This window comes from Pygocentrus nattereri, chromosome 20 (genome assembly GCF_015220715.1).
Source record: "Pygocentrus nattereri isolate fPygNat1 chromosome 20, fPygNat1.pri, whole genome shotgun sequence".
Lineage (NCBI taxonomy): Eukaryota > Metazoa > Chordata > Actinopteri > Characiformes > Serrasalmidae > Pygocentrus > Pygocentrus nattereri.
In genome coordinates this window covers 31,467,352-31,493,835 of record NC_051230.1, presented here as the reverse complement: position 1 = coordinate 31,493,835, position 26,484 = coordinate 31,467,352, and the positions used below count along the sequence as shown (strand labels likewise).

Genomic DNA, 26,484 nt, shown 5'->3' with positions numbered 1-26,484 from the left:
GTGCTGCGCTCAGAAACTGACCAGTGATAAATTGGATGGAGGGAGGGCTGATAAACTGAAATAACTGGAATTGTCTGTACATATGACGTAAAGAAAAAAAGCAAAGGAAGAGGCCATGAGCATTGTATCCGATGTGCTTTAATTTTGGCAAATCCCTCCGCCTCAAAAAGTAGTACTCTTTTACGTTAAAGATAGAGTCTCAATATCAGGTTCAGCTCAGCTTTTTCAGCAATCGCGAGATGAACCTGAATGTGGTTTTGTTCCAGTCAGTCTGTAAAGCATTTCACATTCATTTTGCTTGCTGAATTTCATTCTGTTCTGTTTATAGCTAGTTTGTTTAGTTTTTCCATCAGAGCTGTTGACCATAAAGCTCGCTTAGGAGCAACAAAGCATTCAGGGTGTTATTCAGAATCTGACCAAATGGTATTGCAGCTCATATCTTGTAGAAGATATGTATCAATGACACAGTGCAAAATATTTCATTCTCATATTGGCCTAGTGTCTATAGTAAACTTAAAGTAAGTTATAGTAAACTTAAAGTAAGTGAACTTGGAAAAGTGGCCAGTGAGAGGACTAGGTATGAATAAAGCAGATACAGAGTTTTTAGTGAAATAGTGTCCAGCGTTGAATATGACCTATGAGGTCATTTAACCATTTGATCACCAAGTCCACTTAAAACCCTGAACCCAGAGGCTTTGACCTCCTGCAGGTGGACGAGCAGGTGCGGGCATGCTATGAGCAGACGATGAGCGAGTGGTTAGGCTGTGAGGCCATCGTCCGGCAGAGAGAGAAAGAGCAGCATGCCGTCGCCCTGGCCAAGTGCTCATCTGGGGCCAGCATAGACAGCAGCAGTCAGAGGATGCTCCACCGCGACTCAACCATCAGCAACGAGGTACCCAAATATGTCTAATTGCTTGGCCACTAGCGATCAAGGTACAATGAACCATTATAATCAGTTTTCAAACATATCGCCAAACTGTACTGAGCACAATGCTTCATAATTGCCATATGGATGAAGCTGTGATCATTTATTGTTGGGTTCTACGCCTGCGACACGGTGAGTGTTAACCAAGTTACCACGTCCCCGGTGACCATTTCATCACTTAAACATAACTTAAGTTTTAAGCATGTGGGGTGATGTGATATCCTACAATAATACCAAATTTATTATGTCTCAGATTCTTTTAGAAATGTGGCTGCACTGGCTAAGCTCAGTACTGCAGGCAGATATCATGCCTTTACCAAAAATCTTTGTTATGATGTACATTTTAGGACATCCTCAAACCACAGCATCATGTTTTAGATTTGAAAAGCAAAAAGAAATTCCAGCAGATTGTGCCGACACCTCGTGGCTAAACATTGACTTACGCTCTCTGCTGTAGATTTTCTCTTTCATTTCTGGTAATGCTGTGCTATTCATAACGGACTTGTCATTCCTTTGTCTTCAGTCTTCTCAGAGCTGTAGTTCAGACAGACAGAGAGATGCTCGCCTACAGAGTGACTCCAGTAGCAGCACACAGGTAAGTCACGCACAGTACGTCTGTCCAACACATGGGGACTGTAAAACACAATAAAACAACTCACTTAATACAGATAAACCCACAATACACATTCTACACACAGGCGAATGACAGACAGCGCTCATAACACCCACACTCCACACGGTTACTGTGTAGTGTTACTTGTCTAAGGTAAATCTTACACAACGTTGTTTTAGCACATTAACATTTTTAAAAAGTACATTTTGTAAATTTAAGTAAGATTCCAAAGTTAAATGTTGCATGTAGTGAATGTGTGCTACAGTAATAGCTCTACCTCTAAACAGGCTTCCCTACCCCCCACACTGTCCCTGCTAGTTTTTCACTTCCCTGAGCCCCTTCCCCTGGAGTAGTCGGCTTCCCTTTGGCCTCTTCTTCCAGGTGTTCGAGTCTGTCGAGGATGTTGACCAGATCGAGACTGAGCCCAAAAGTGAGGAAGCCAAATGTGTCCATAAAGTCTCTAATGGGGCACCACACAATGGCAGTGCTTCACCTGACTCAGGACACCCCTCTTCCAGAAACTTCTCAGTGGCCTCAGGACACTCAGATTCGCTCAGCACAGAAGACAGCGGGGTGCAGGAGTTGAATGCCAAAGCTTCCGGCCAAACGCAGCCAGCCCCAACTGCAAGCCAAACTGTAGCATTATGTACCATTAATAATGGAAGCCAGGGGAGCCAAACTAAAGGAGTGAACGGGTCTGAAGTGGATGAAGCATTGCAGCAAGATTCAGATGAGATGAATACAGAGAAAACTGATGGTTCCTTAAAGGACAAGGAGGGGAAGGTGTTAGGATCTGCAGGAGTTGAAAAACTAGACAATGGTGAAGCCTCTCAAATGGATGACGCTGGATGTCTAGATGAACAGTCAAGAGGCAGTACTGCAGGAACAGAAGTAGAAAGAGCATCAAAATCACAGAGTACTACAGAAGAGAGTGAGAGGTCCAGAGTTGTCAAGGCTTCAGATGCCTTGGGGGACAACATGCTGACATCTTCGGTGGAGAAAGATGAGGTAACAGAAGACTCAGAGACTGTCATGATGCCTCCAGAACCAACTCCTGGGTCCCAAAAGGATGTCACATCAAAGAAAATGCTAGCATCAGAAGCAGAAATGGCTAGACTGCATCAAATGGGTGCAAGACCAAAAATGGAAGAAGCTCGGCAAGTAGGGAAAGAAGTGCCCAGTGCCAGAGAGGTGCCAAAGGAGGAGGCCAGCCGCAAGAAAGCAGTGATGCAGAGTCCCCCGGTGGTGGAGGAGACTGTGGTGCCAGTTGTGTTTGAAGCATTTAGCACACGTAAAATGAGTGAAACGCCATCAGATGAGTCACCCTCAGCCATCGAGATGGAGGAGATCCCTTCAGCCAGGGTTTCTGTAGCCTGGGACAGACAGCCTCGCACCCAAGGCAAAGCTGCCACTATTCCTGTGCTGGACCTCCGACCAGATGGAGGAGGCTCTCAAGGCAGCCCTGAAGGCACTGAATCTGTCCTGTCAGATGAGCCTCAGATGGAGAGTCTCTACCCACAGTTTGATTCACTTGCTGTAACAGGAGACAAAACTGGAACCACATCACCAGTCTCCTCCATAGGGACCACTTACTCGGTACGCATACAATGCAGACTTTGTTTTATTGGTCAAATTACTTGCTAGAAATTAGTCATGGTAGGAAGACAAAATAAATCTAAACAGGTTATGGACAGTTTTCTCGACTTACATTGGACCTAAGACTGGAGTAAAAAGGATTTTCAGTGATGAATCATAATTGTCATTGCAGTTTAGTCTAAGAGCAGACATGATTCAAGTATGGCTGTAAACAGTGTGTAATAGAGGAGCTGAGAAAATAATGTTGAGAATTTTACAAGTGTTGGGCCTTTGAATGTCTTAAGTTTCAGTTAGATGTGTCCAAACCTTTGACACCATACTGTATGTTTGGGTTGCTTTGCATTTGCAGCAGGAGCTGTTGGACATGTACACTCTTAACCTCCACCGTATTGAGAAGGACGTGCAAAGGTGTGACAGGAACTACTGGTACTTTACCCCAGCTAACCTGGAGAAGCTCCGCAACATCATGTGCAGGTGGGTGTTGAATGCCATCATTCAGTTGCATCCTTTTTTTACTTATAGACTGCTATTTCTGTACTTGTTCGTCTCACATGCCCACCTCTTTAAAATGCGCTGGTGTTCTTGGGATTTAGTAGACGCTCTTAAGCGACTGAAATGTTTTGTTGTCTGTTTGGAAGCTTTATCCTTACACTAGGGCAAGTCTAAAGATACCATCACGCTAAGACTAGAAGTAGGAGTTGACGCTGATACATAAGCAAACATATGCATAGTAGTTTTAATGTTCTTGTTTTGTGCACCGTTGGAGTTCATTTAGGTGCTTATTGAACAGCTGGGTTTTCACACAGCAATGTGAAAGTGGTTATGCTACATTACACATTACGATAGTCATTTCAGTGAACACCTGCTCTCTGATTAAACTCCAGGTTATAGTGTCATTCTTAGCCTGCTAGTCTCTTGTTTAATCAAACTTGCTCAATTAAATCTGAGTCATTCTGATACTCCAACAGTTGTAGTAGTAGAGCATTTCACATGTTCTACACAAAATCACTTATGAAATGTCACAGTCTGAGCTGATTCTGATTCATGCACTCAATCTGTGGTCTTTGTACGCAGTTACATCTGGCAGCATCTGGAGATCGGATATGTGCAGGGTATGTGTGACCTGCTGGCCCCTCTGCTGGTCATCCTGGATGACGGTGAGTGAATCCACTTTGGAATAACTTTGCCTCAGATGTATAACTCTAGTCTTGTTTCAGTGAGCCACAACCAAGTAAAATCACATCATGCTTATGTTATTGTTTATGATAACTGTGACTCCTAATGCTTCAGGAAACTGCTTTGTGTCATATTCATGTATCTTGAACTAATTAGTTGATGACGTGGAAACAAACAAAGATACAAACAAAAGCTGCTCAAATGAAGCTTCTCATTCGCTAGCATCTTGTTTGATTTTTCCCGTTCCACCATTGAACCATTGCACCATTGAAGGTGGAATAAGGAAATTCGATCAAGATGCTGGCGAACGGGAAACTGACTTCAGCTTTGTGACTTTTTAGTGAGTTTCTGATGTCTGTCTTAAATCTTTCTCATAGCCGTTTTGTTAGATACTAGCTAGATGGGATTGTTGTCTGCATTGCTATGTGACCAGCAGTCTGTGTGCATCTATGCAAGTAGACACGTTTACAGCAAATGTAGTTGGTGGTTATATTTTTTGTTTTGGCCTGAATGTCCCTTCTTCATAACTAGATCACAGAGACCACTGCTATTTTCCTTTTGTCATTTAGAGGCTCTGGCGTTCAGTTGTTTCACTGAGCTGATGAAGAGGATGAACCAAAACTTTCCACATGGAGGAGCGATGGACACTCACTTCGCCAACATGAGATCCCTCATCCAGGTGTTCATAAAACAGCTTCCGGTGCCTCATTACTGCCAAGTAATGTCTTGATTTTAAATTCTACCTTCATATTTCGGTTTCTCTCTTTCTGTAGATCCTGGACTCAGAACTCTTTGAGCTGATGCATCAGAACGGCGACTACACTCACTTCTACTTCTGCTATCGCTGGTTTCTCCTAGACTTCAAACGAGGTAAAAGCAAATGCAGCGAATGCTGGTTACCAATTGTTGTTCAACAGCATCAACACAAATATCAGATAATTTAGAGGAGCCTTGAGAACCAAAAGCTAATGAGTGCCTCTAAATCAAAGAGACGGCGAGGGTTTGATGGAAGGTGCCTCTCTAGTTAAGAGGCCCTTAAACATGAGTCATCATTTTGCTCAGGGAGAACAGACTGAGATATGATTCGAGACCCTGCATTAAGTAAGACTGATTTTAATGGTAAAACATCCATAATACCAAAGGTCTGAACACGTCTACACAGTAAAGGTGCTCTTATTATTCCTACCATTTTCAAACATGCATAATAGCACCTGAGGGGCCACCTGAGAGGGTCTGAAAATGCTGAGACTTTGTTGGCTGCTCATAACCCTTGTTTTGGGGCATTTCAAAAAATATTTTATTTAATTTATACTATTTAGTTTGGAAAAAAGTCCATAAATCATCAATCAGATTTGTTTTATATACATATTATATATTCAAAATGTTAATATTTCTAAATAATTACTTACTATCACAAAATAGTGACATAGAATTTCACTTAATAATGAAAAAATAATAAAGTGCTGGATTTTTTATTTAGAATTGACTTTACTAATCCAAACATCACAGACACTCAAAAGAACTGAGAACTAGAGAATGGATCAAATGTTGGACCACAGCTCCCTCTATTGGTTGTTATCATCACTGAAATCTCCAAACTTTTGGGCTCCCTTAGATGATTTGCCTTCAATTTAGTCTGTAGCAGTACATTCTGACAGGACTGTATGCACAGCAATAACTTTTCACCACACAAATGAAGTACAAATAACATTTCAATAATAATAATGAATGAAATCACATAAAAATTAATTATAATTCATATGAAAAAAATAAGAATAAATACTACGCAGAATATTAATAACGAAAGCTTGTCTAAAAGAAGTGAAGATTTAGGATTTATAATGGACTGTATTGAAGTGAAATCTGCTGATGTGTCTGTGGCTCTTTTCCGAACCCTCAGAGCTGGTGTACGATGACGTGTTTGCGGTGTGGGAGACCATCTGGGCGGCTAAATATGCCTCCTCTGGCCATTTTGTCCTCTTCATCGCTCTGGCCCTCGTTGAGCTCTACAGAGACATCATCCTGGAGAACAATATGGACTTCACCGACATCATCAAGTTTTTCAATGGTAACCCAATGGACTGAGATAGAAACTGAAAAGCTTTAGTCATAGAGAGGCGAACTGTCTGTGGATAGTCCTAGAACCCCTCATGCGGGTCTCAAATTCAGTTTTTGGCTAATGTTAGACCTGATGTCATTGTTTCATTACATAATAATACAAAGATCCAGAGAACTGCTACTCAGTCATTTCTTCCAGGTTGGACAAACACTAGAGGGCGCTCATGAGAGTCAAAAATGAATGGGCCCCTAAGGAGCTTTTATTTTCTCAACACAGAACAGCACAGCATATTTCACTGCTGCTGTTATGTTTTTGAGCTTGTTAGAACTCCAGTTTTAACTCTAGGACTTTCTAGAGGTCATATAAACATGTAAGATGTCAGTGAGAGTGAACTCAGCTAAGCAGTCAGTACTTAGTAGTAGTAATGCTAACCAATCAGCACTCAGTAGTAGTAATGCTAACCAATCAGCACTCAGTAGTAGTAATGCTAACCAATCAGCACTCAGTAGTAGTAATGCTAACCAATCAGCACTCAGTAGTAGTAATGCTAACCAATCAGCACTCAGTAGTAGTAATGCTAACCAATCCACACTCAGTAGTAGTAATGCTAACCAATCAGCACTCAGTAATAGTAACGATAACATCCTGTTGGCCAAAACTTTCTTTGAGTGTTTTAATCAAACACATCCTTCTACCTTTTTTTAATTGAATGAAGTTCATGAAGGGCTAGGAAAAATGTTCATTGTTATTGGTTCATCGTCACTTTTCAGCTGTTTAACTTCAGAAAGCACATTTCAGACATTAAAGATGTCCTGGCTTATCAGTACGTTGGAGTGAATCTTAAAGGATAGAACTGCCTAATCTCTTTTTTTTTTTTTTTTTTTGCCAAACATGTTAATGAGCAAATGACCAGATGTTGTTTCATCAGAAATTGAAATCTCACTGCTGTCCAGTGACGATGCTCTGAACATCCCCAATGTCTCGTTCCAGAAATGGCCGAACACCACAACGTGAAGCAGGTCCTGGCTCTGGCCCGAGACCTGGTCAGCAAAGTACAGACGCTCATAGAGAACAAGTAACGCAGAGTCCACCACCTCCTCGCCCTTCGTCACCAGGCCAAAACACTCCATCAGACCAACAGGATCCAGCTGAACGGCTTAGCGCATAAAATCGACCTCCAGCTAACCTACCTGAAACCAGCCAGTGTGTCATTCTACTCGTTCACCTGTCGAGTCAGGTTCAACTTATACACAGAACTCTTGGTACTGAGCATATGCTGCTACTCTGCTCCTGAGGTGTTTACATTTAGACGTACGGCTCTAGTTCCAGAGTTAGCGACGGCTCGCACAAGCTGTTGCTGGAAATTTCAAGCAAGGTGCATTTTAAAGTTTAACCAGACTGCAACACTTCCGTTAGAAGCCTGATTTAGGTTTAACGTACCACACATTTCGAGTTAAACCCGAACAGTAACGAAGCCCTCGGCTACATTAAAAACGAGGCGCTTTAGCCTGTTTAGCTCAGACGCTTCCCTTCCACAGCTGTGCTTCTGTTACCATGTGTTTGTCTTTGACCTCTCATAGTTGTTTTAGCCTAAAAGTCACACTAGATGTTTGCGGTTCACATCTCGTCCGGTGGTGAAAGGAATTCCCTGTTTTTTTGGTGCAGTTAGCATTTTAGCTGTGATTTAGCATCCCAGCTGTGGCTAGCGCTATTGGGATGGCAATCGGGAACACAAAATCAAGCTATCATACCTCACTAATGCCTGGCTTATCCATCTTCTGACTAATTTCTAACCATGCCAGCTCACTTTTATGCTAATTCATAGTCGCTTCAGGAAAATTTCTCTAAAATCTTGTGCTTAGTCACTGCTAAAATTAGCACTTCCTCTATTTCAGTGCTGCTGTATGAAGCCACACCACTTCAGAGATCAATGCAGCCAAAGCAGTTGTACTGTATTAGTTGTTTTCCACATGTCGTCGTTCACCACAGCTGAACTGCAAGTCACGTTTCTTCGTTCTTTTAGTCTGTGATTCGAAAATTTTAATTACCATGAAGTTGAAATGAGTGTAAACATTAGTGTAACTGGGCCTTAAAGGGGGAATTCCACCAATTTTTTAGATGTCCTGCCTTATTATTGGCTAACATGTAAACAACGTCATTACAAGTGGTTTGGTGTGAAACGCTCTGTTCTAGAGGAGCTTACACAGTCAGAATTGTTCACAGTGGTGGCGATAGGAACCAGACGTCTGAAGGTTTTGATGCGTCTGAAAAACACTACAAACTACAGATCCATCCATACAATGGTTAGAAAACACTGCCTGATGCCCAGTTCATTGTTTTATGATAGTTTTGAGAAGATTTTGGTCTGAAACGCATATATTTTTAAACCCAGTAATGGTGAAGTGGGACATTAAGGCAAAATTTTACCCAAAGAAAATTGATTTTCAGATCAACATTCCATACAAAATGTAGAAAACATATAGATGTCTTGGTGGTTTTGAATAGTAAATAATATGGCTATATTTGTGCTTACATGCATTTAATAATCTGATACCTGCAGAAAATCAGATTTTGTCAGTAATCCGATCAGCGTGTTTACGTGCACTTGAGTAGTCAGATAATGGGGAAACTCCAGGTCTACACGAATCAAACAATGATCAGATTTTTGCTTCACAACCAGCCAATAAACTCACAGAAGAAGATGCGACATCACTGTAACTGAGTTCTATACTCAGGCTATGTTTTTTATTTAAAACATTGCGCCACTTTACCTGAAAATATGAACATACATCATCTAAAAGTTGAAGACTATTTAAATCCTTCATTTCTTTGAGAATGTAGTTGGTTTCAGCGTCGCTCCAAAAGTGTTTTGCTACCGTCTCACGGCAACACTGATTGCTTGCTTGCAGGACAGCCAAAAGAAATCAGAGTAAGAGTTCACATGCTCTGAGAAATCTGATTACCAGCCTCTTTATCAGATTTCTTCATTGTATTTCTAGATCGGAATATGGTGTTTACATGACAATTTGAATAATCGGATAACTGCAGAAATCCGATTATTATTATTATTATTATTATTATTATTATTATTATTATTGAGTGCATCTAAAGGGACTGCTTGTGACGCCTAGTTTCTGTCACCACAATTGTACAGAAATTAGTATGTTACACATCAATCCACTCTGAACAGTCACTGGAATTCCCCTTGAAGTCTGACGTTATTTGTACAGGAACATTTTTGTCGCTTTATGGTATCTTAATTAGAGTTAGCTACTAAGGAAGCAAAGTCAAAACGTCTTCATGAAATAATACGTTTTAGCTTCAAAGTTTTCTCAAGCCTCTTTTGGATCTCCATCCAAATCCATGTAGTCACTAAACCAGTGCAGTTTCTTCGGTGCATAGTCATGGTCCACACTGGTGAAGATTAACTGGTATTACCTTTTCATTCCATGACGTATGCCTGTGTATGAGTGTGTGTGTTGGTGGACCAGCCAAGATCTTTTCTGAATCATGTTAAGAATTCCACCACGACAGTTATTCAGTCTGTTTGCCAATGTTTAGTACCTTCCACTGCTGGGCCTTGGCTGCCTACTTGTGTTTTGACTTTACTGTGACTAACAAATGGGAAAAAAAAAAGCTTATTTACGTATAATGGAAATATATAGTATATTTATTATACATAGAGATAGATCTATAATGAATCGTGACGTTAGCGGTCACATGGTTTTCTGAATGGAAACTGATATTAAAGCAGAGAAACTATATTTAACAGTGCTCTTATTTATTTTTGCATTATCGGGTAATTTACTGTCTACAGTGTGGCCTTACCTGTATTGCTTGGTCGGTTTATGGTGGCCTGTATTGTCCTCCGGTGCTTTCCGAGTCTCTTTCAGCTTTTGGGTCCAATGAAAGAACTTTTCTGAACACAGGGTCTTAAAGTTTTCCCAAATTTAATGCCTTTGGAATTGGGTCAAGAATTTGATCAAGTTGACCAAAGTGCATGTAGGTTCAACCCAAGACCACCAGTTCATAACACAGTCAGCTCAGTTCTTGCTTGGGTTTCTTGGGTTTTTGTTACCTTTGGATTGGACCAAACCCTTAAAAAAGCCATGAATAGCCAAGCTGCAGCTTTTAATGCATGAAGCGTCGGCTTGGATCTTCTGTCAAATTGTCTGTTGTTGCTAAACTGATTTGAATCCGAAGCCCAGAAATCTGACCAACTTGAAACACTGACCCTGGAGATGTGTTCCAGTATGTCCAGTTGACAATCCAACCATGCATTTGGCTGAAGATTCTTGAATCAGCGTCGCAAACCTCAGTAATTACTGTAATCCATTATCTATGCTGCGCTTTAAAAATGGTCTCGAGTCGTCTTGCATTGAATATTGCTGGTTTCTTATGTGAAAGCAGAGCTCTGTGTTATCAAGGAATGAATCGTTTGAAAATCTTGCTTTATCTGTTTGTTTATTTATTTATTTACACCTGAATGTATTCGTTTTGTCTCCGCTTTTGTATGTAAAGCTAACACTTGTTACATTGTGGTTGATGATTATTAAATGGTACACGTGCTTATAAAAACGATAAAATGAAATTGGTATTATTTGTCCAATGAACATCTGTCGTTAGGCACAAAAACATCACAGGACCCTTTATGTCATTCCTGGCCACAGCCTGTGTGTGTATATATATATATATATATATATATATATATATATAGCTTGGCCAAAAGTCTGTGGACACCCGACCATCACATTTCTAGGAGCTTATTGGACATCCCGCTCCAAAACGACAGGCATTAATATGTTGCCCCCTTTGCGGCTTTAACAGCCCCCACTCTTCAATATAACCATATAACTCTGAAATGTCAGCCCCAGATCATCAGCCCTCCTCCACAAGCAAAATATTAAGAATTAAAATGTCCAAAATACGTAACTACTGAGGCCAAGAGTTAAGTTTCTCATAACTCATGGAGTCAGTATAGTATTAGTGGCCTCGTTATAGTAAATCAAGATCCCAATATGTTCATTTGTGGCCTCAAAACAGTAAATTGAGGCACCAAAATATTTGTGGCCTCAATATATTAATTTGTGACCTCTGTATAGTAATTCATGGCCTCAACATATTAATTTGTGGGCTCAATATAGACATTTTTTACCTAAATATGTTAATTTGTGGCCTCAATATATTTTGCGGGGTTTTTAGTAGGTTTTTACCTCAGTGTAGTCATTTGTGACTTCAAATGTGTAAATTGTGGCCTCAAAATATTATATTAATTAATGGCCTCTAATAATGTGTGACCTTAATATAGTTATTCATGGCATAAACACTTTAATTAGTAGCCTCAACATATTCATTTGTGGTCTCTGTATAGTAATTTGTGGTCTGTATAGTAATTTAGTGGTCTCAATATAGTAATTCGTGGCGACGCCTTGTTAAAACTGAATCACCATCGGGGTCCCTAGTAAACTGCGCAGTGAGCGGTACTTTCTGAACTAAAAGTAGAGACTAAGCTGATCTCGTGTTTCTTCTATCAAAAAGCGCGTCGCCCGAACAGGGACTTGAACCCTGGACCCTCAGATTAAAAGTCTGATGCTCTACCGACTGAGCTATCCGGGCTCTGGGACACGGAGCCCCCGCCGGAGCTCAGGTAGCCTCGGGAACAGCTCAGCCGCTCTGGCCGACTCCGCTCCTCCGTGTGTCCGCAGTAGATAAACCCGCTGAGCTGAAGGAGCAGCTGCTTTGTTAGGCGCATGTTTCCCTGCTGCTTTATTAGGCGCAGTTTTCTCTCCTCCGTTGTAAATGTACGGAGCGGAGCCTCGGGTCTCGGCGCCACAGCGCCGGGGAGTAAAGTGACGGCGGGGCGCAGATTATTTACATCGCAGAGTTTACACCGAGCTGCGCCGCTGCGGCCTACGCAGCCTCGGTGTAGATTATCGGAGCTGCCCGCGAATGGCGCCTGGTCGACAGGCAGGAGAGCAGCCGGCTGCCGGTGGAGCTCGAACCGGAGCTCAAGTAATGCTGATTTTAGTTCAAAGGTAACTAACACAACTTGGACCTTGGTTTAAGTCGTTTTTACTTCAGAAAGTGTTTCTAATGGAGCACAAACCTCTTCTTGATCATTTTTGCACCCAAGAAGTCCGAGCTCGGACGGTTAGATGCTGAATGGCAGCTAGCTTGAGATTCAGCACCAGGTCTGTGTTGAAGCTGCTAATGTTACTGAATAAAATCCTTTCTGAAGTGACCAGAACTGGACTAGGCACATGGAGAAACTCGCTTGCTTGCACCTGTAAGGACTCAAACTCAAACTCCTGGGTCGTTTCTCACAAAAGCAAAGACACGTCTATACTCCAGAGGCATGAAAGCCCTGGAGCAGTGAGGGGCTTTGCTGGTTAAATTCAGTGTCACGATATTTTCAAGATATATGTCGATATCGCTGCATCAGAGTATCTAAAGGGTCCTAAAACCAAAGTTTCTTATATTTTTGTATCTCTCATCCTCGTCAGTTTCACAGAATTCACAGTTTTGCATCCTTTTTTATGTTTGTTATCAATACTCTCTCACTACAATACCCAGCATGCATAGCACAAGTACAGCATACATGGCAATCTCTGTTGTGTCTGCCAGTCTTGACTGCTGGCCTAGACACTGATCTATAGGCGAATAAACACTTACTGTAACTCAAACCTCGGTTGAACAAAATTGTGAAGAAAAACAGCAATTTTGTCTTTATTTAGCTTCAAAATTACACACTTTCGTCCAACAGATCTAAAGATGCGTACATTTTTTGTACTTACTATATTTTTAGTTAACTATAAAAACCCCAGTGTCCTCTGGTAGGATCCAGAAATGTACTCCGGCCTTAAAGAGGCCTCGAACTACGATTTAATGTTACACGTCATGTAATGTAACATTATTTGCCATAGCATTGTATCTCTCAGTCTCTTCGGTTTGGTAGAATTCACTATTTGCCAGCATGCATTATTGGTCAAACATGGCAATAAAGACTAATAATAGTCTAATAAAAATAGAAATTAGGCTCTGCTACCGTAATATTAGCTATTTGACTTTCTTTGTTAGTACAAAAGCCACCCTACCTTCAAGATACATCATCAGAAGGGGGTTTATTTAATCTTTAAACCATAAAATCTCGCTCTCGAGACTATTGTGGCCCCGCTTTGTAAGATGAGTAGGCGTATTTACAACAGATATTACAATGGTTACATTGTACATTTAGGCCAGAGTGCCTGTTTAAATACATGCAATATATATATAAATACATGACTATACTCTCTTTTCTCTGAATGTGCTTGTATTGTCACAAATTGCTTTAAATTTCTCTTGTAATCTATATAATGTATATAGCTTTGCTAACTATATCTGCCTGTTTGCATTTGTGTCTTCTCCAGATTCCTCAATTTCCCACTTGGGAGCCAGTAGCTGAAAGCCAACTTCCCCCAGTACGTGTCTCTTTCCACATGACACCAAAACCCTCACTATGGTCGTGTTCTTACTGTTAACCTTAAATGTTCTTAAATGTTCACTTGTCAGTCTGCCTGCTGAAACATTATGACTGTAGACCAGAATGAAAGGTATACATTGGGATGTGTTTTTCCTGCAGCCCACAAAAGTTTCCCTAGACCTTGTGGACAAGCTGGAACGACTTGCCCTTGTGGACTTTGGCAACCAGGAAGGTGTGAACTGTTTGGAGAAAGCAATCCGGTTTGCCGATCAGCTTCACGTTGTCAACACTGATGGTGTAGAGCCAATGGATTCTGTGCTAGAAGACAGGTGAGATGTTCTACAGACATGTCATTTGAAAGCTCATTTTTCACATTTTTTGTATGGTTCAGTAGTTGAGAAGTAAACGTAGTCATTCAGAGTGATTTGATATGAAGTGGTTCATTGTAGGGATTGTATACTATCAGAAACCATCAGTGTCCATTTCATGTTATAACTTTCTGTGAAGGAGCTTTTAGAGGTGGATGTCTGGTTACTATCCTACCATCACTGTGAACAATTCTGACTGTATGTTTCTCTAGGATGGAGCATTTCACACCAAACCAATCTGAATGACTGTATTTATGTCTTAACCATGTAGGTATGTAGGTATGCAGAAATGCAGAAAGATTCTTGAAGCCAGTATTTTCTACAAAGCCAAAAGAAAAGACCCCAGCAAGCTGAACAACAGTACAACAGTGGGGGTAGCAGTGGATGTGATGTCCTAATGCAGAAATAAAGCTCTCAGTGCAACCCTGGAAACCCCCTTTCATTTTGCATGTCCTTAATTGACCTAAACTGTATCGATCTGCCATTTTCAAACCACAAGCTCATCTGCCAGATGCCTTCTATCTGCAAAACCAAACCTCCTGTTGGCCCTGGTGTTCTTGGGCTTCTTGCTAGTTTCTGCTCACCAGTTCCTGTAACGTCAATCTTTGATGATCTTGCATGATATGTGCAAGAGTTCTCAGGGCCCTGTTTGTGCCACTGCCCCCCATCTTGCCCCACCCTTCACTTAATGAACGAGGACCATTACTTTACAGAACCTTGTGTGTTTTGCTACCTTCCCTCACAGCTATCGCTGACCTGGCAGGGCACTATCTTAGGACATAACAGGTAACTCGATAAGTGGGCACTGGATGGCAGTGAATTGAGATTGGTTGGCGTGTGTATTAAACTTTTTAAATGTTTAATAATGTCTACTGTTTTTAAACGAGTACTATTTTTTTAGACCAGTTTGAGGGCCACTTAAGTATGCGACTATCACTCCAGGGAATGCAGAACCGCTCCACGGCCCAATGCTGGGGGGCTTTATACCCCTCCAGCTTATGCTTAGCATTGGAAATGGTGACCTTAGGCTCATGTGTAGCTGCTCCGGAGTGCTCCATTCTGTTGGTCAGTGCTTTTGTATAGAGATATATCAGCTGTATGATTGCAGTTGACCACCTGTATTGTAAATAGGAGCTTCTTAAAGAAGTATTTACTCATTAGTCTGCCTGGATACTTTTGGACATTTTCATTTCATTCTTTCAGGCAAAGTCCAAGCTTTGGGTTTTCCACAAATTCTGTCCAGCACTTTTGTCATGTTATCAATATCAGAAGCATTAGTAGAGAGCAACCATCTCGGGGTGCAGGGCCGTACGGTGGTTTGTGAGGGTAGCTGAGAAGATTATCGGATGTCTCTACCCACCATTGACGCTGCCTACCGCAAATGAATGCATCTGTAAAGCTGCCAGCATTGTGGACGACCCTTCCCACCATTCTTATGGGGTTTTCATCCTCCCACAACCTATCAGATAGTACAAGAGTATCTGTTCGACTACCTCTAGACTTTGGGACATCCTCTTCCCTGATGTGGTCAGATTACTGAAAGCGCTTGACTTTGACTAGCGTTGAAACCTCAACGTCCCGTCGCCTAGTTAATCACACAGTTTTATGTTGCCAGGTGCTTCCGACCACAAAACATCTTCCTGTGAGTCACATCCGATTATCTCGTCATGTTACTTGATGCAACCAGGATGTGTGTTTGAAACCCTTATGTATGGCAGTGTCACAGAGCAGGAGTGAATGTAGTGTTCAAAGTCTTGCCAAAGGACTTGCCCATGGTGTGCCTACCCAGGCTAGGAGTCAAACCCCAATCTGCTGTGTGGGGGCAGCAGTAGATACAATGTAGGATTTGTAATTTTTTTAGTGCAAATTTACTATTAGCACAGATGTATTAAGCTTCTTAGAAGAGTAGCAGCCCAGGCACACCTGCATTTATCTACGGAATTATATTCTTTTCAGTGGATTTCGTTGCAGTGTTTGGTTTCATGTTGTAGGTTTCCAGGCCAAACACATTTTGGGTGTGAAGTTTTTGAGTTCAGCTTTGGCGAATATCCAAACGTGAATTTGCGTCTACCAGTAGCACAACAGCTTTGGCTGTGTTGACATCTGAAGGGGCGTGGCTTTATAGAGCAGCACTGAAGGAGATGCTAATTTTGCCAGTGTCTAAAAAACCTCTATACATTTCTTCCCCAGTGACCAGTTTCTGGTATTATTAGCTTGGCATCTGCAATGTTTGCTCCTAGGCTAAGTGAAACTGCGCCCCATTCTCGCCAACAACGTCAGTTATCTATACTTTTTTGTACAATAAAGTATGCAGCGCTATACTTTCCCAGGAGAGTATTATTGACTGATGTTCTTAGGTCCGATGTTACTGTTTATGGCTAGCTTGCTTGTTAATTCCACCGACATCGAGGAATTTATTTTTTATTTTTTTGCTAATCTTCTGAACAGCCTCAGTCATTCCCGTTTCACAAAGTGACACAAACCGCAAATGTGTAGTATGACTACAGTATGTCTAGTATGACTACAGCTCTATAAGATATATTTATTTTTGTTTTTCTATTCCACAAGGTGGTGCTAATGAGCTTACTTGAGCTAGACTCCTCGTGCTATGCAGAGGCTTGCTTAGGCATTCAGTTGATTCCCAAATACAGCCCATACCTGCTAGTTTGAGACCTGACCAGGCCAAGCCAAACTGGTACTGCTAAAACCTAAACCAGAACGGAAACTACTCGCATGCACCACCGCGACTGCTAGGAAGACCTTTAGCTAAGCTGAGAGAGACTATCCTAGCGAGCTCAAGGTTCACTATAAAGGAGCTTTGTAATGTTACCAGGTAAAGTATCTTTATGATGTCTGATCATGCGGCTTCTACTTACATCAGCTCATTTTAATAATGAGGGTTTCATCTCTTCTGTTTGCATCTGCCATCTCTTACCAGACCCTTGTATCTGAGAGAAGACACGGTGAGGGAAGGAGACTGCGCAGAGGAACTTCTTCGGCTTTCCAAGCATATAGTGGAAGAGTACTTTGTAGCACCTCCAGGTCAGAACATTTTTGAGCTGCTTTTTTAGTGAGCAATGCCAGCAACTACCTCTTCTTCTTCATCTCCTTCACGACTGGCCATTGATCATGTTTGGGTCCCAAGACGACATCCAAAAATCTATAGCATTTAAACAACAGAACACGACACGAGAGAGAGCGTGTTATTGAGAATATCACACCTGTGCTTTGGTCGCAGGCACAAGCTGAAGATGAGTACAGTAGATCATCACAGGCTTGATGTTATCCGTGATGAATCACACGACCTCCAGTGTTATATCGCTTTAATACAACAGTTCTGGGAATAAAATGTAAAATCCTGATGAAGTAAATGTCAAAAAATGGGCAAAGCTACATTTTCTCACTTAGTGTTTCAGAAAGACAGATCAGCAGCGCCTTTTACATTCAGGGACCATCTAAATAGGGCATAACATTTCTAATGAATTTAGCAAAAAGGAGGCAAAGTCGCTTATAGTAAAGAAAGTCATGAACCAGGTGAGTTCATTTGGAACGGAATATTCTGGAGAAACACTTTCTGTACAGTCGTTAGGAGGTGGAAACAACACGACTAACTATGACTTAATAAAGAGAGGGGCTTCCCTTAAGACTTCTACAGATCCCTACAAATCAAAGAGGCCACTCTTTAATACAAGTGATCTGAGGTGATTTTGCCTTTTTTTTATCAAAATACACAAGAAATAAAACTTGGCCTGCATTGTGCACTTTTACCACGGTCCCTTTATGACTAAACTGTCTCTGATCTGCCAAGAAAGATGAAATTAGAGCTGCTTTGAATTATTTAATTCTTACTAACCACCACTTCTGTTTCTTCCCACAGGAAACATCCCGCTTCCAACGAGAGAGGAGCGATCTGCCATGCTGAAACATGCCGACTTCTGATTTCATAAATATCAATAATACATTGCTTTATTGTTTATAAATGCATAATAAACGTGTCTATTTAAAGGGGATTGCTTTCTTTGTTTTTTTTTTTTATATAATTTTCTGTATAGTTCAGTCACTGAGATGTAAACAGAGTCGTTCAGAGTGGTTTGGTGTGAGATGCTTGATAGACACTCAGATTTCTGTACAGTGGTGGTGATAGGAACCAGGTGTCACCATGACTGGCAGATATAGCCATTTTATTAATTATCCCAAACCACCAATGGGGACTGTTTTGCCTATGTGTGTCTCAAAACTGTCATAACCACATTCCTAACCACTTAATGTAATAAGTGGCTCCTGTCTGTGAGGAGCTTTTAGAGGTGGACGCCTGGTTCCTGTCACCACCACTGAGAACAATTCTGTGAGTTTCTCTAGAACAGAGCGTTTCACGCCAAACTGCCCTGAACATCTCTGTTTACATCTCAACCATTGAATTCCATTGAATGGCCCTCATACTATGGTTAAGGACTCAGGAGTGTGAAGTAATGTGCTGGTCTTTAAGGCTCAGGGGTGACGTGGACTTTTCATGTGGAAGCTGCAGGTTTCATTTAGCAGAACCTGCTCAGTGTGGCTGGAGCTGAGAGCTCACTTAGTTCATCAGATCACATCTTTTATTTGTGGGTTTCATTTTGCAGGAACACAAACTGAGATTGTCACCTGATTTGTAGCGTCATTGATGTGGAGAATGAAGCTGTTCAGGATCCAAAACAACAACAACAATAAGCCGGCTACTGTTTATATATACAGTCGTATGAGTTCAGCTGACTGACCTTCTGGTGGGCCCTACTGAAGGTTCGCTCACTCCAATCTACAGTCAAAAATCTGTGATTTTAATGAAAGGAGACTTTCGTGTTCCTGAAGACGACCTGCTCTCCTTCAGGAATGTGTGACATAGGGAATTCTAGCTGGGATTCCCCGTCACATGACCGCTTTTCTTTTTTTCAGTCACCTTTTCAGTTTCCTTTCTCCGGAACACTTTCCAAGTGGAAATAGAAACTCGCTGAGCTGCTTGTTGTGAACAGAGTTAAGGATCAGATGCTGGTCCAAAGTACAGGCTGTGTTATCAACACTGAGTGACCGACTGATTTATACCAGCCTTCAAAACCTTTTCATATTAATCATTAATAACTTGTACAGTGCAAATTCAATGTGGAGTTCCACAAGATTTGTTCTGCAGCCTAAACCAGCCGAACTACCACGCTGGACGAAACATGTAGGCCTGTATTTTGGCGAGGTCAGTCCTGTGATGTCATCACTGTTGTGTAACAGCCGCGTTTTGGCTCTGGAGCTTTTCTGGACGTGATGTGACGATTTACTGCCATTCACTTTTCTCACAGAGAGAACCGACTCAGAACCGGACGTCCTCGTATGGCCGTAGAGGCATCTGTCTGTGCTCAGAGGCCGCGAGTTACAGGCAGCAGATGGGGGTTCAATTAAAAACAGTGTTCTTTAAAAACTCACTGTTCTCAGAGTGAAGAGGCCTACACACTTAAAAAAGTCGGTTCTATAAAGGCTCTTTAATTTTCTGTATAATTCAGTGACTGAGATGTAAACAGAGTCATTCAGAGTGGTTTGGTGTGAGATGGTTGATTGTAGACACTCAGATTTCTGTACAGTGGTGGTGATAGGAACCAGGTGTCACCATGACTGGCAGATATAGCCATTTTATTAATTATCCCAAACCACCAATGAGGATTGTTTTTGCCTACGTGTGTCTCAAAACTGTCATAACCACATTCCTAATTTTGGCGAGGTCAGTCCTGTGATGTCATGACTGTTGTGTAACGGCCGCGTTTTGGCTCTGGAGCTTTTCTGGACGTGATGTGACGATTTACTGCCGTTCACTTTTCTCACAGAGAGAACCGACTCAGAACCGGACGTCCTCGTATGGCCGTAGAGGCATCTGTCTGTGGTCAGAGGCCACGAGTTACAGGCAGCAGATGGGGGTTCAATTAAAAACAGTGTTCTTTAAAAACTCGCTGTTCTCAGAGTGAAGAGGCCTACACACTTAAAAAAGTCGGTTCTATAAAGTCTCTTTAGTAAAGGGAGTTGTTCTGTTTCGAAACATGAGTCCCATTTAGTAGCAACTTCACGCTGGTGGAGAATGTGTTGTATATGGTTCTTTACAGCAATGAAAAGGGTTCTTCTATTGTTACAAGCTGGACATTGTAATAGCAGAACACTTCTAGGTGCTATATAGAACCATTTCAAGCTTCCTTGCATGAGGAAATGGTTCTTCAGATTGATGAAGAACATGTTATATATGGTTCTATATAGAACCTTTATGAGAATGGTTCTGTGAGGGTTCTTTGGTGGTTACAAGCTTGACATCATGTCTATAGAGAAACCCTGGTTCTATATAGAACCATGTATAACACATTCTCCACCAATCTGAAGAACCATTTGACCATGCCAAGGACCATTCAGGATGAAACGGTTCTATATATTCTTAACAGAACCATTGCCTTTACTAAAGAACCCTTGAAGAACCATCTTTTTAAGTGTGTAGAACAAACAATGTTTTCCAGAATGTTCTGGAAAATACTGGCTGTCAGTAAAAATGCTACGAGGATTATTATTATTATTATTATTATTATTATTATTATTATTATTATTATTATTATTATTGTTTCTTTCTTCAACATCTGCAGTGTTTGCATCTGAAAGGCTCTTCTGCGGTGACGTCACCGCACCGGGCGGAGAAAGGAAACCGAAAGTGTCTCTTCAGGACGAAAAACGAAAACTAGACTGGAGCGGCGGGGCTTCCTCCCCGCCCATTGGCTGGCGCGCCCGAGGGGGCGTGGCCACGCCGGTGTTTTTAAGAAGCGCCGCTGTTCTGGGGAGCCGGACTCGATCTTTCTTCCATTGGAGGACGCAAAGCAGAAAACTGACCATCACCTGCCTTCATACCGGACACCGGACACTCAGAGGTGAGTTCAGCTCTGTCTGTCTTCATTAGACACGGTCGGTCAGCTCCTCAGCGTTTATACTGAGCGCTGATTCGCTTTATTCTACAGGGTGAGTCAAAAGTAACGGGACAGGTTTTATTTGATTTGATTTAATTTTATTTTTTATTATCCTCTTTTATCTCAAACATCTCAAACTAATTGTGTATGCTGAGAAAATCCGCAACAAACAGCACCTTCAGCACCGCATCGTGGAGGTTTGGAGGTGGCAGCATTAAAAAATAAGATAAAACAGTGTCCTGAGACTTTTGACTCACCCTGTTCACTGTATGTCAGTGTAGGCTGGGCCCATTTAACACTGCTTATCAGGGCTGTTTCTGAGCATCTGGGGGCTCTAAACTTTGGACTTGGGGCTGCTTATTCATTTTTATCAGGAGCAAAATGTTACATTAAAGATTAAATTCTACATAAAATGGAATGAAGCCGTGTTCAGCCAGACCGAGTTAAAGAACTAGAACCTAAAAAGCAGCAAATTGATCGTCCAATTAAAGAAATAATAGTAATAATTTAAATTAGTGTGTTAAAGTGGCTAATTTGAGGTCAAACCATTATTTTATGTAATATTTATTTATTTCTTAGTTTGTTTGTTAGTTTGTTTGTTTGTTTGCCAAAACGTCTGCCAATATCATGATAAATGACACTAATTATAATAAAATAAAAGGACAAAAAATGTGCTCGTGTGGCCCCTTTGGCAGCTCAGGGGCCCAAAGCAGCTGCTTATATATAGCTAGAACCGTCCTGGGTGCTTTTTTCATGGGGAACCCCCACTGGGAGTCCATCTCACTGATGTAATTCAGAGCAGTTTGGTGTGAAATGGTGGATTGTAGAGACTCAGATTTCTTTACAGTGGTGATGATGGGAACCAGACGTCCACTTCTAGAAGCTCCCTCACAGAAAATGATTACATGAGCTGGTTATGAATACGGTGCCTGATGTGTGAGGCACTGTTTTGTGATAGTTTTGAGAAGATTTTGGTCTAAAACGCATATTTAAGATGGTGGAGGGATACATGCAGGGCGTTGTGAGGCAAAATAGTCCCCAAAGGAAACTCATTTTTTAAGATTGATCATTTTTACCATCGTCATTGTAGAAAAATAAAGAGCACAGACCAGCATACATTCCATGTTGGTTGAGTGCTGATCTGATGCTGGTTTAGCTGGTCACCCAGCATGGTCATGCTGGTTTAGCTGGTCACCCAGCATGGTCATGCCGGTTTAGCTGGTCACCCAGCATGGTCATATGTTGCTTTTTTAATGGTTTGTTTGTTTTTCTACATTCCATATAAACTCAGAAGACTCATGTAGGTTCTCTGGTGGCTCTGGATGGTAAATAAAATGCCTATATGTGTGTTGTAGTCATGGTGACCCCTGGTTCCCATCACCACCACTGTAAATACATCTGAACCATTTCACACCAAACTAGTCAGAATGACTGTTTACGCCTCACACACTGAATTATTATGAAAAAAACCTGGAAAACTTCACACGTTCTTCCCTGGAAAACTTAGTCATGTTCAGTTTATAACATAATATGTTTCTCTCTTTCTTGCAGTTTATTGATTGATCCAGTGATGGAGCTGTTTTTGAAGCTCGTGAGCGGAGAGTGCCGCAGTGTGTATGTGAGTGGAAATGCCACGGTGGGCGAGCTGAAGCGGGCGGCCGCCCAGAACTACGAAGTGCCCATCTCGCGCGTGCGGCTCTCCATGGGCAACGGGCTGCAGGTGATCCTGCAGAACGAGTCAAGCTCCCTGAGCAGCTACGGCCTGAGCTCAGGCTCCACCGTCATGCTGCTGCTGCTCGCGCCCTTCCAGGTGTTCATCAAAAACGAGAAGGGCCAATTGAAAACCTACGACGTGACCGAGGAGGAGACGGTCGACGAGCTGCAGAGGAAGGTCTACAACAAGGAGGGCACCCCCATTGACCAGCAGAGGCTGATCTTCGGTGGCAGGCAGCTCGACTCCGGGACGAAGCTGAAGGAGTACGGCATCACCAACGGAAGCACCATTCACATGACCCTCCGTCTGCGGGGGGGCTAACCAGGCTACCAGACCTCCTTCAGGCTGTTTCAGTATTCTTTAAACGAGCCCTCGCCGACTTGACTTTACTCTTACTTGACTCTTTTCCGTAATTTCATTAGTATAAGTTTATTATATGAACCCTTAGAGGGGCGAGGGAACAAGTGAGCATTAGCTTTAGCATTAGCACATTAGCCTCAAAACCTCTGACGCATTTCTCTTCTCAAACCCCCGAGACGTGGAGAGCCAAAGCCACAGTAATAAAATATTTCAAAATGCTTCCTATTTCAAAACTATAGCATTCAACCTGGCTAATACAACTTCATTGCACAGCTAGCATGCTTGCTAGTTAGCAAGCTAAAAGCTAAACAGTGGCAAAGGTAAAGGCATCACACCATAACGGAGCTTACAGGCCGACAAAACAACCATTCCCAAATTTTTTGTTCCGACTCCCGATAAAAAATTCATATTAAAGGTTGTTCTGTGTAGTGTAGCGGGTAACACCTCTGCCTTCTACGCTGTAGATGGAGGTTCAATCCCCCCCCTGGGTAAACACCCTACACTGCATCAATAAGAGTCCTTGGGCAAGACTCCCAACACTGCCTTCTCCTACTTGTTTAACATGATCAAATTGTAAGTCGCTCTGGATAAGAGCGTCAGCCAAATGCCATAAATGTAAATGTATTGCCCACTGATTAGCACACTGGGGGGGTGTCCGAATTGAATAACGCGCCCTCCTCCTTTTTAGCCGCGAGTGTCTTCTGTCTGCAAGTGGTAAAAGTTGGCATGTCAACAAAAACAGCATTAAAATGAACTGCAGTTTCCCAGAGCAGCGTCCCGCCTGTTAGCCTTTCAGCTTACAACTACTTCTCTGTAGCATGCCAAAGCTAATGCTCAAGAGTTTTGAGGTGGCACTTCTTTTTTCTGTTTGTTTTCATACTAAAAATGTGAAGAAAAAAAAGTTAAAACTGGTTTAGAAGCTGCACTTTCAACATGACTTTGTATGGTGCATGAAAAAAAAAAGACTAGTTAAAATACTTGATATATTTTAAATAATCGAAGAACCTGCTTTTGTTATCGCCGGCGATAACGGCACCTTAAGGCCAAACTCAGGCCTGTCCATTCCTGTTGGACAGCCCGCACTTTTGGTTTAAGTGATCCAGTTCAGAGAGAAATCCTGCTTTGGGAACTTTTTATTAGATTTAATGTTGTCAGTTATACTCATATGTAACTCTGTGTTTAAGTTGTATTTATTCACTGTAGGCTATTATGCAATATAGTATATGATATACTGTATCCATATAATATATGCAGTGCTGCCATTGTTAACATAAGCACAGATTAGCTGTTGAAATCTAACATGCCAACTTTGTTCTCTGTGACCAATGTTTTTACGTGTTGTTCCCTTGTAACCACCCGCTATTCATTAAATTATTGCTTTGATCCAAAACTCTTGGTTTTGTGTCGTTTTTATTAATGAAATGAATCAGTTCTGTTCCGTCTTCAAGGTCCTGGAATAAAGGAAAGCAATGTTGAGAATTTAAAGTCATTCAGAGTCGTCTGGTGTGAAATGGTTGATTGTAGAGACTCAGATGTTTTTAGAGGGGGCGATGGGAACCAGGCGTCGCCATGACTACAACACAAATATAGCCGTTTTATTTACTGTCCAAAACCACCAGAGAACCTACACCAGTCTTCTGAGTTCCTATATTTCATATTGATGATGGGAAAACAGATAAATCTGAAAAAGAAGTTTTCTTTGGGGAATGTTTTGCCTTGATGTATCCCTTTAAAGCCCCTTAACGTTCCAGGCTTATTACATATAAAAGCTTGTTATTCAGTAACTACAGAGACTGCAATGCAAAGTGGTAGAAGCATTAATAGGTTATTGAAGTATGTAATAAAACAACTTGGGTCATAACACAATGTGCCAGTAATAACTGTCCGTGAGGAGGTTTTAGAGGTGGACGCCTGGTTCCTGTCACCACCACTGAGAACAATTCTGTGAGTTTCTCTAGACCAGAGCGTTTCACGCCAAACCGCCCTGAACGTCTCTGTTTACATCTCAACCACTGAATTACACAGAGACTGAAAATCGGCGAGTTCCCCTTTAAGCTGTGACCCTCATACTGTGGTTAAGGACTCAGGAGTGTGAAGTAATGTGCTGGTCTTTAAGGCTCAGGGGTGACGTGGACTTTTCATGTGGAAGCTGCAGGTTTCATTTAGCAGAACCTGCTCAGTGTGGCTGGAGCTGAGAGCTCACTTAGTTCACCAGATCACATCTTTTATTTGTGGGTTTCATTTTGCAGGAACACAAACTGAGATCGTTGCCTGATTTGTAGCGTCATTGATGTGGAGAATGAAGCTGTTCAGGAACCAAAACAACAACAACAATAAGCCGGCTACTGTTTATATATACAGTCGTATGAGTTCAGCTGACTGACCTTCTGGTGGGCCCTACTGAAGGTTCGCTCACTCCAATCTACAGTCAAAAATCTGTGATTTTAATGAAAGGAGACTTTCGTGTTCCTGAAGACGACCTGCTCTCCTTCAGGAATGTGTGACATAGGGAATTCTAGCTGGGATTCCCCGTCACATGACCGCCTTTCTTTGTTTCAGTAACCTTTTCTGTTTCCTTTCTCCGGAACACTTTCCAAGTGGAAATAGAAACTCGCTGAGCTGGTTTTTGTGGACAGAGTTCAGGATCAGAGGCTGGTCCAAACTACAGGCTGCCTTCAAAACCTTTTTTATCATATTTATTGTTTTATATGTAAGAACAACTTATACAATGCAAATTTAAAGGGGAACTGCACCAATTTTTTGCATACGTGCTTTCTATTCTTTTAAGAGGACAACAAAAACAAAATGATGAAAAACAAAAATTGAAATGATTGTGTGTGGTGACTGACGTCATTTGAACCGTCACCTTTTACATTGTGTGTAAATGTGATGTTGAGATGTGGTTGGTTAGTGTAGTGGGTAACACCTCTGCCTTCTACATCTCAGACTGGGGTTCAATCCCCCACCTGGATAAGCAGCCTACACTATACCAATAAGAGTCCTTGGGCAAGACTCCTAATGCCACCTTGGCCTACCTGTGGAAAAATGATCAAACTGTAAGTCGCTCTGGATAAGAGTGTCAGCCAAAAAAAGCCATTTTAAGATAAACAGACTAAAAAAAAGACCCAAAATGACTTGGGGGGAAAATTCTGGTTCCATTGACTTTCATCAAAAGTAGGTTTTTCCTTCTCCTGTAAAGTTACCATTTTGGAGATATGAGCTTTTGATTGATATATGTGTATATATATATATATATATAGCGGG

At 41.7% G+C, this 26,484-nt stretch overlaps 3 protein-coding genes and 1 non-coding gene across 5 annotated transcripts in view; 3 read left to right on the top strand and 1 right to left on the bottom strand.

Moving 5' to 3' along the window:
• Positions 1-10,950, top strand: part of sgsm1a (small G protein signaling modulator 1a) — a 78,146-nt gene extending 67,196 nt beyond the window's left edge. The window contains exons 17-25 of one of the 2 annotated variants that reach the window (XM_037531673.1): positions 710-892; positions 1,449-1,520; positions 1,920-3,134; positions 3,484-3,608; positions 4,209-4,291; positions 4,880-4,989; positions 5,084-5,180; positions 6,211-6,378; positions 7,360-10,950. In XM_037531673.1, coding sequence (XP_037387570.1) covers positions 710-892; positions 1,449-1,520; positions 1,920-3,134; positions 3,484-3,608; positions 4,209-4,291; positions 4,880-4,989; positions 5,084-5,180; positions 6,211-6,378; positions 7,360-7,448 — 2,142 coding nt within the window. In that variant the 3' untranslated portion in view covers positions 7,449-10,950. Of the gene's footprint in view, positions 1-709; positions 893-1,448; positions 1,521-1,856; positions 3,135-3,483; positions 3,609-4,208; positions 4,292-4,879; positions 4,990-5,083; positions 5,181-6,210; positions 6,379-7,359 lie in introns of both variants that reach the window. The other variant, XM_037531672.1, reaches the window with a different exon arrangement.
• An 892-nt stretch (positions 10,951-11,842) lies between these two features.
• Positions 11,843-18,206, top strand: gatc (glutamyl-tRNA amidotransferase subunit C). The gene is made up of 5 exons (XM_017709292.2): positions 11,843-12,404; positions 13,776-13,826; positions 13,988-14,157; positions 17,135-17,238; positions 18,074-18,206. The coding sequence occupies exons 1-5, from the start codon at positions 12,120-12,122 to the stop codon at positions 18,133-18,135; spliced, it is 672 nt and encodes a 223-aa protein (XP_017564781.1). The 5' UTR covers positions 11,843-12,119; the 3' UTR covers positions 18,136-18,206.
• Positions 11,913-11,985, bottom strand: trnak-uuu. Its single transcript has one exon. It is a non-coding gene; the product is annotated as a tRNA-Lys (tRNA).
• Positions 18,207-20,921: 2,715 nt separating the features above from the next.
• Positions 20,922-24,610, top strand: LOC108434255 (polyubiquitin 12-like). The gene is made up of 2 exons (XM_017709257.2): positions 20,922-21,110; positions 22,698-24,610. Exon 2 carries the CDS (start codon positions 22,717-22,719, stop codon positions 23,179-23,181), a length of 465 nt encoding a protein of 154 aa, XP_017564746.1. The 5' UTR covers positions 20,922-21,110; positions 22,698-22,716; the 3' UTR covers positions 23,182-24,610.
• The last annotated feature ends 1,874 nt before the right edge of the window (positions 24,611-26,484 follow it).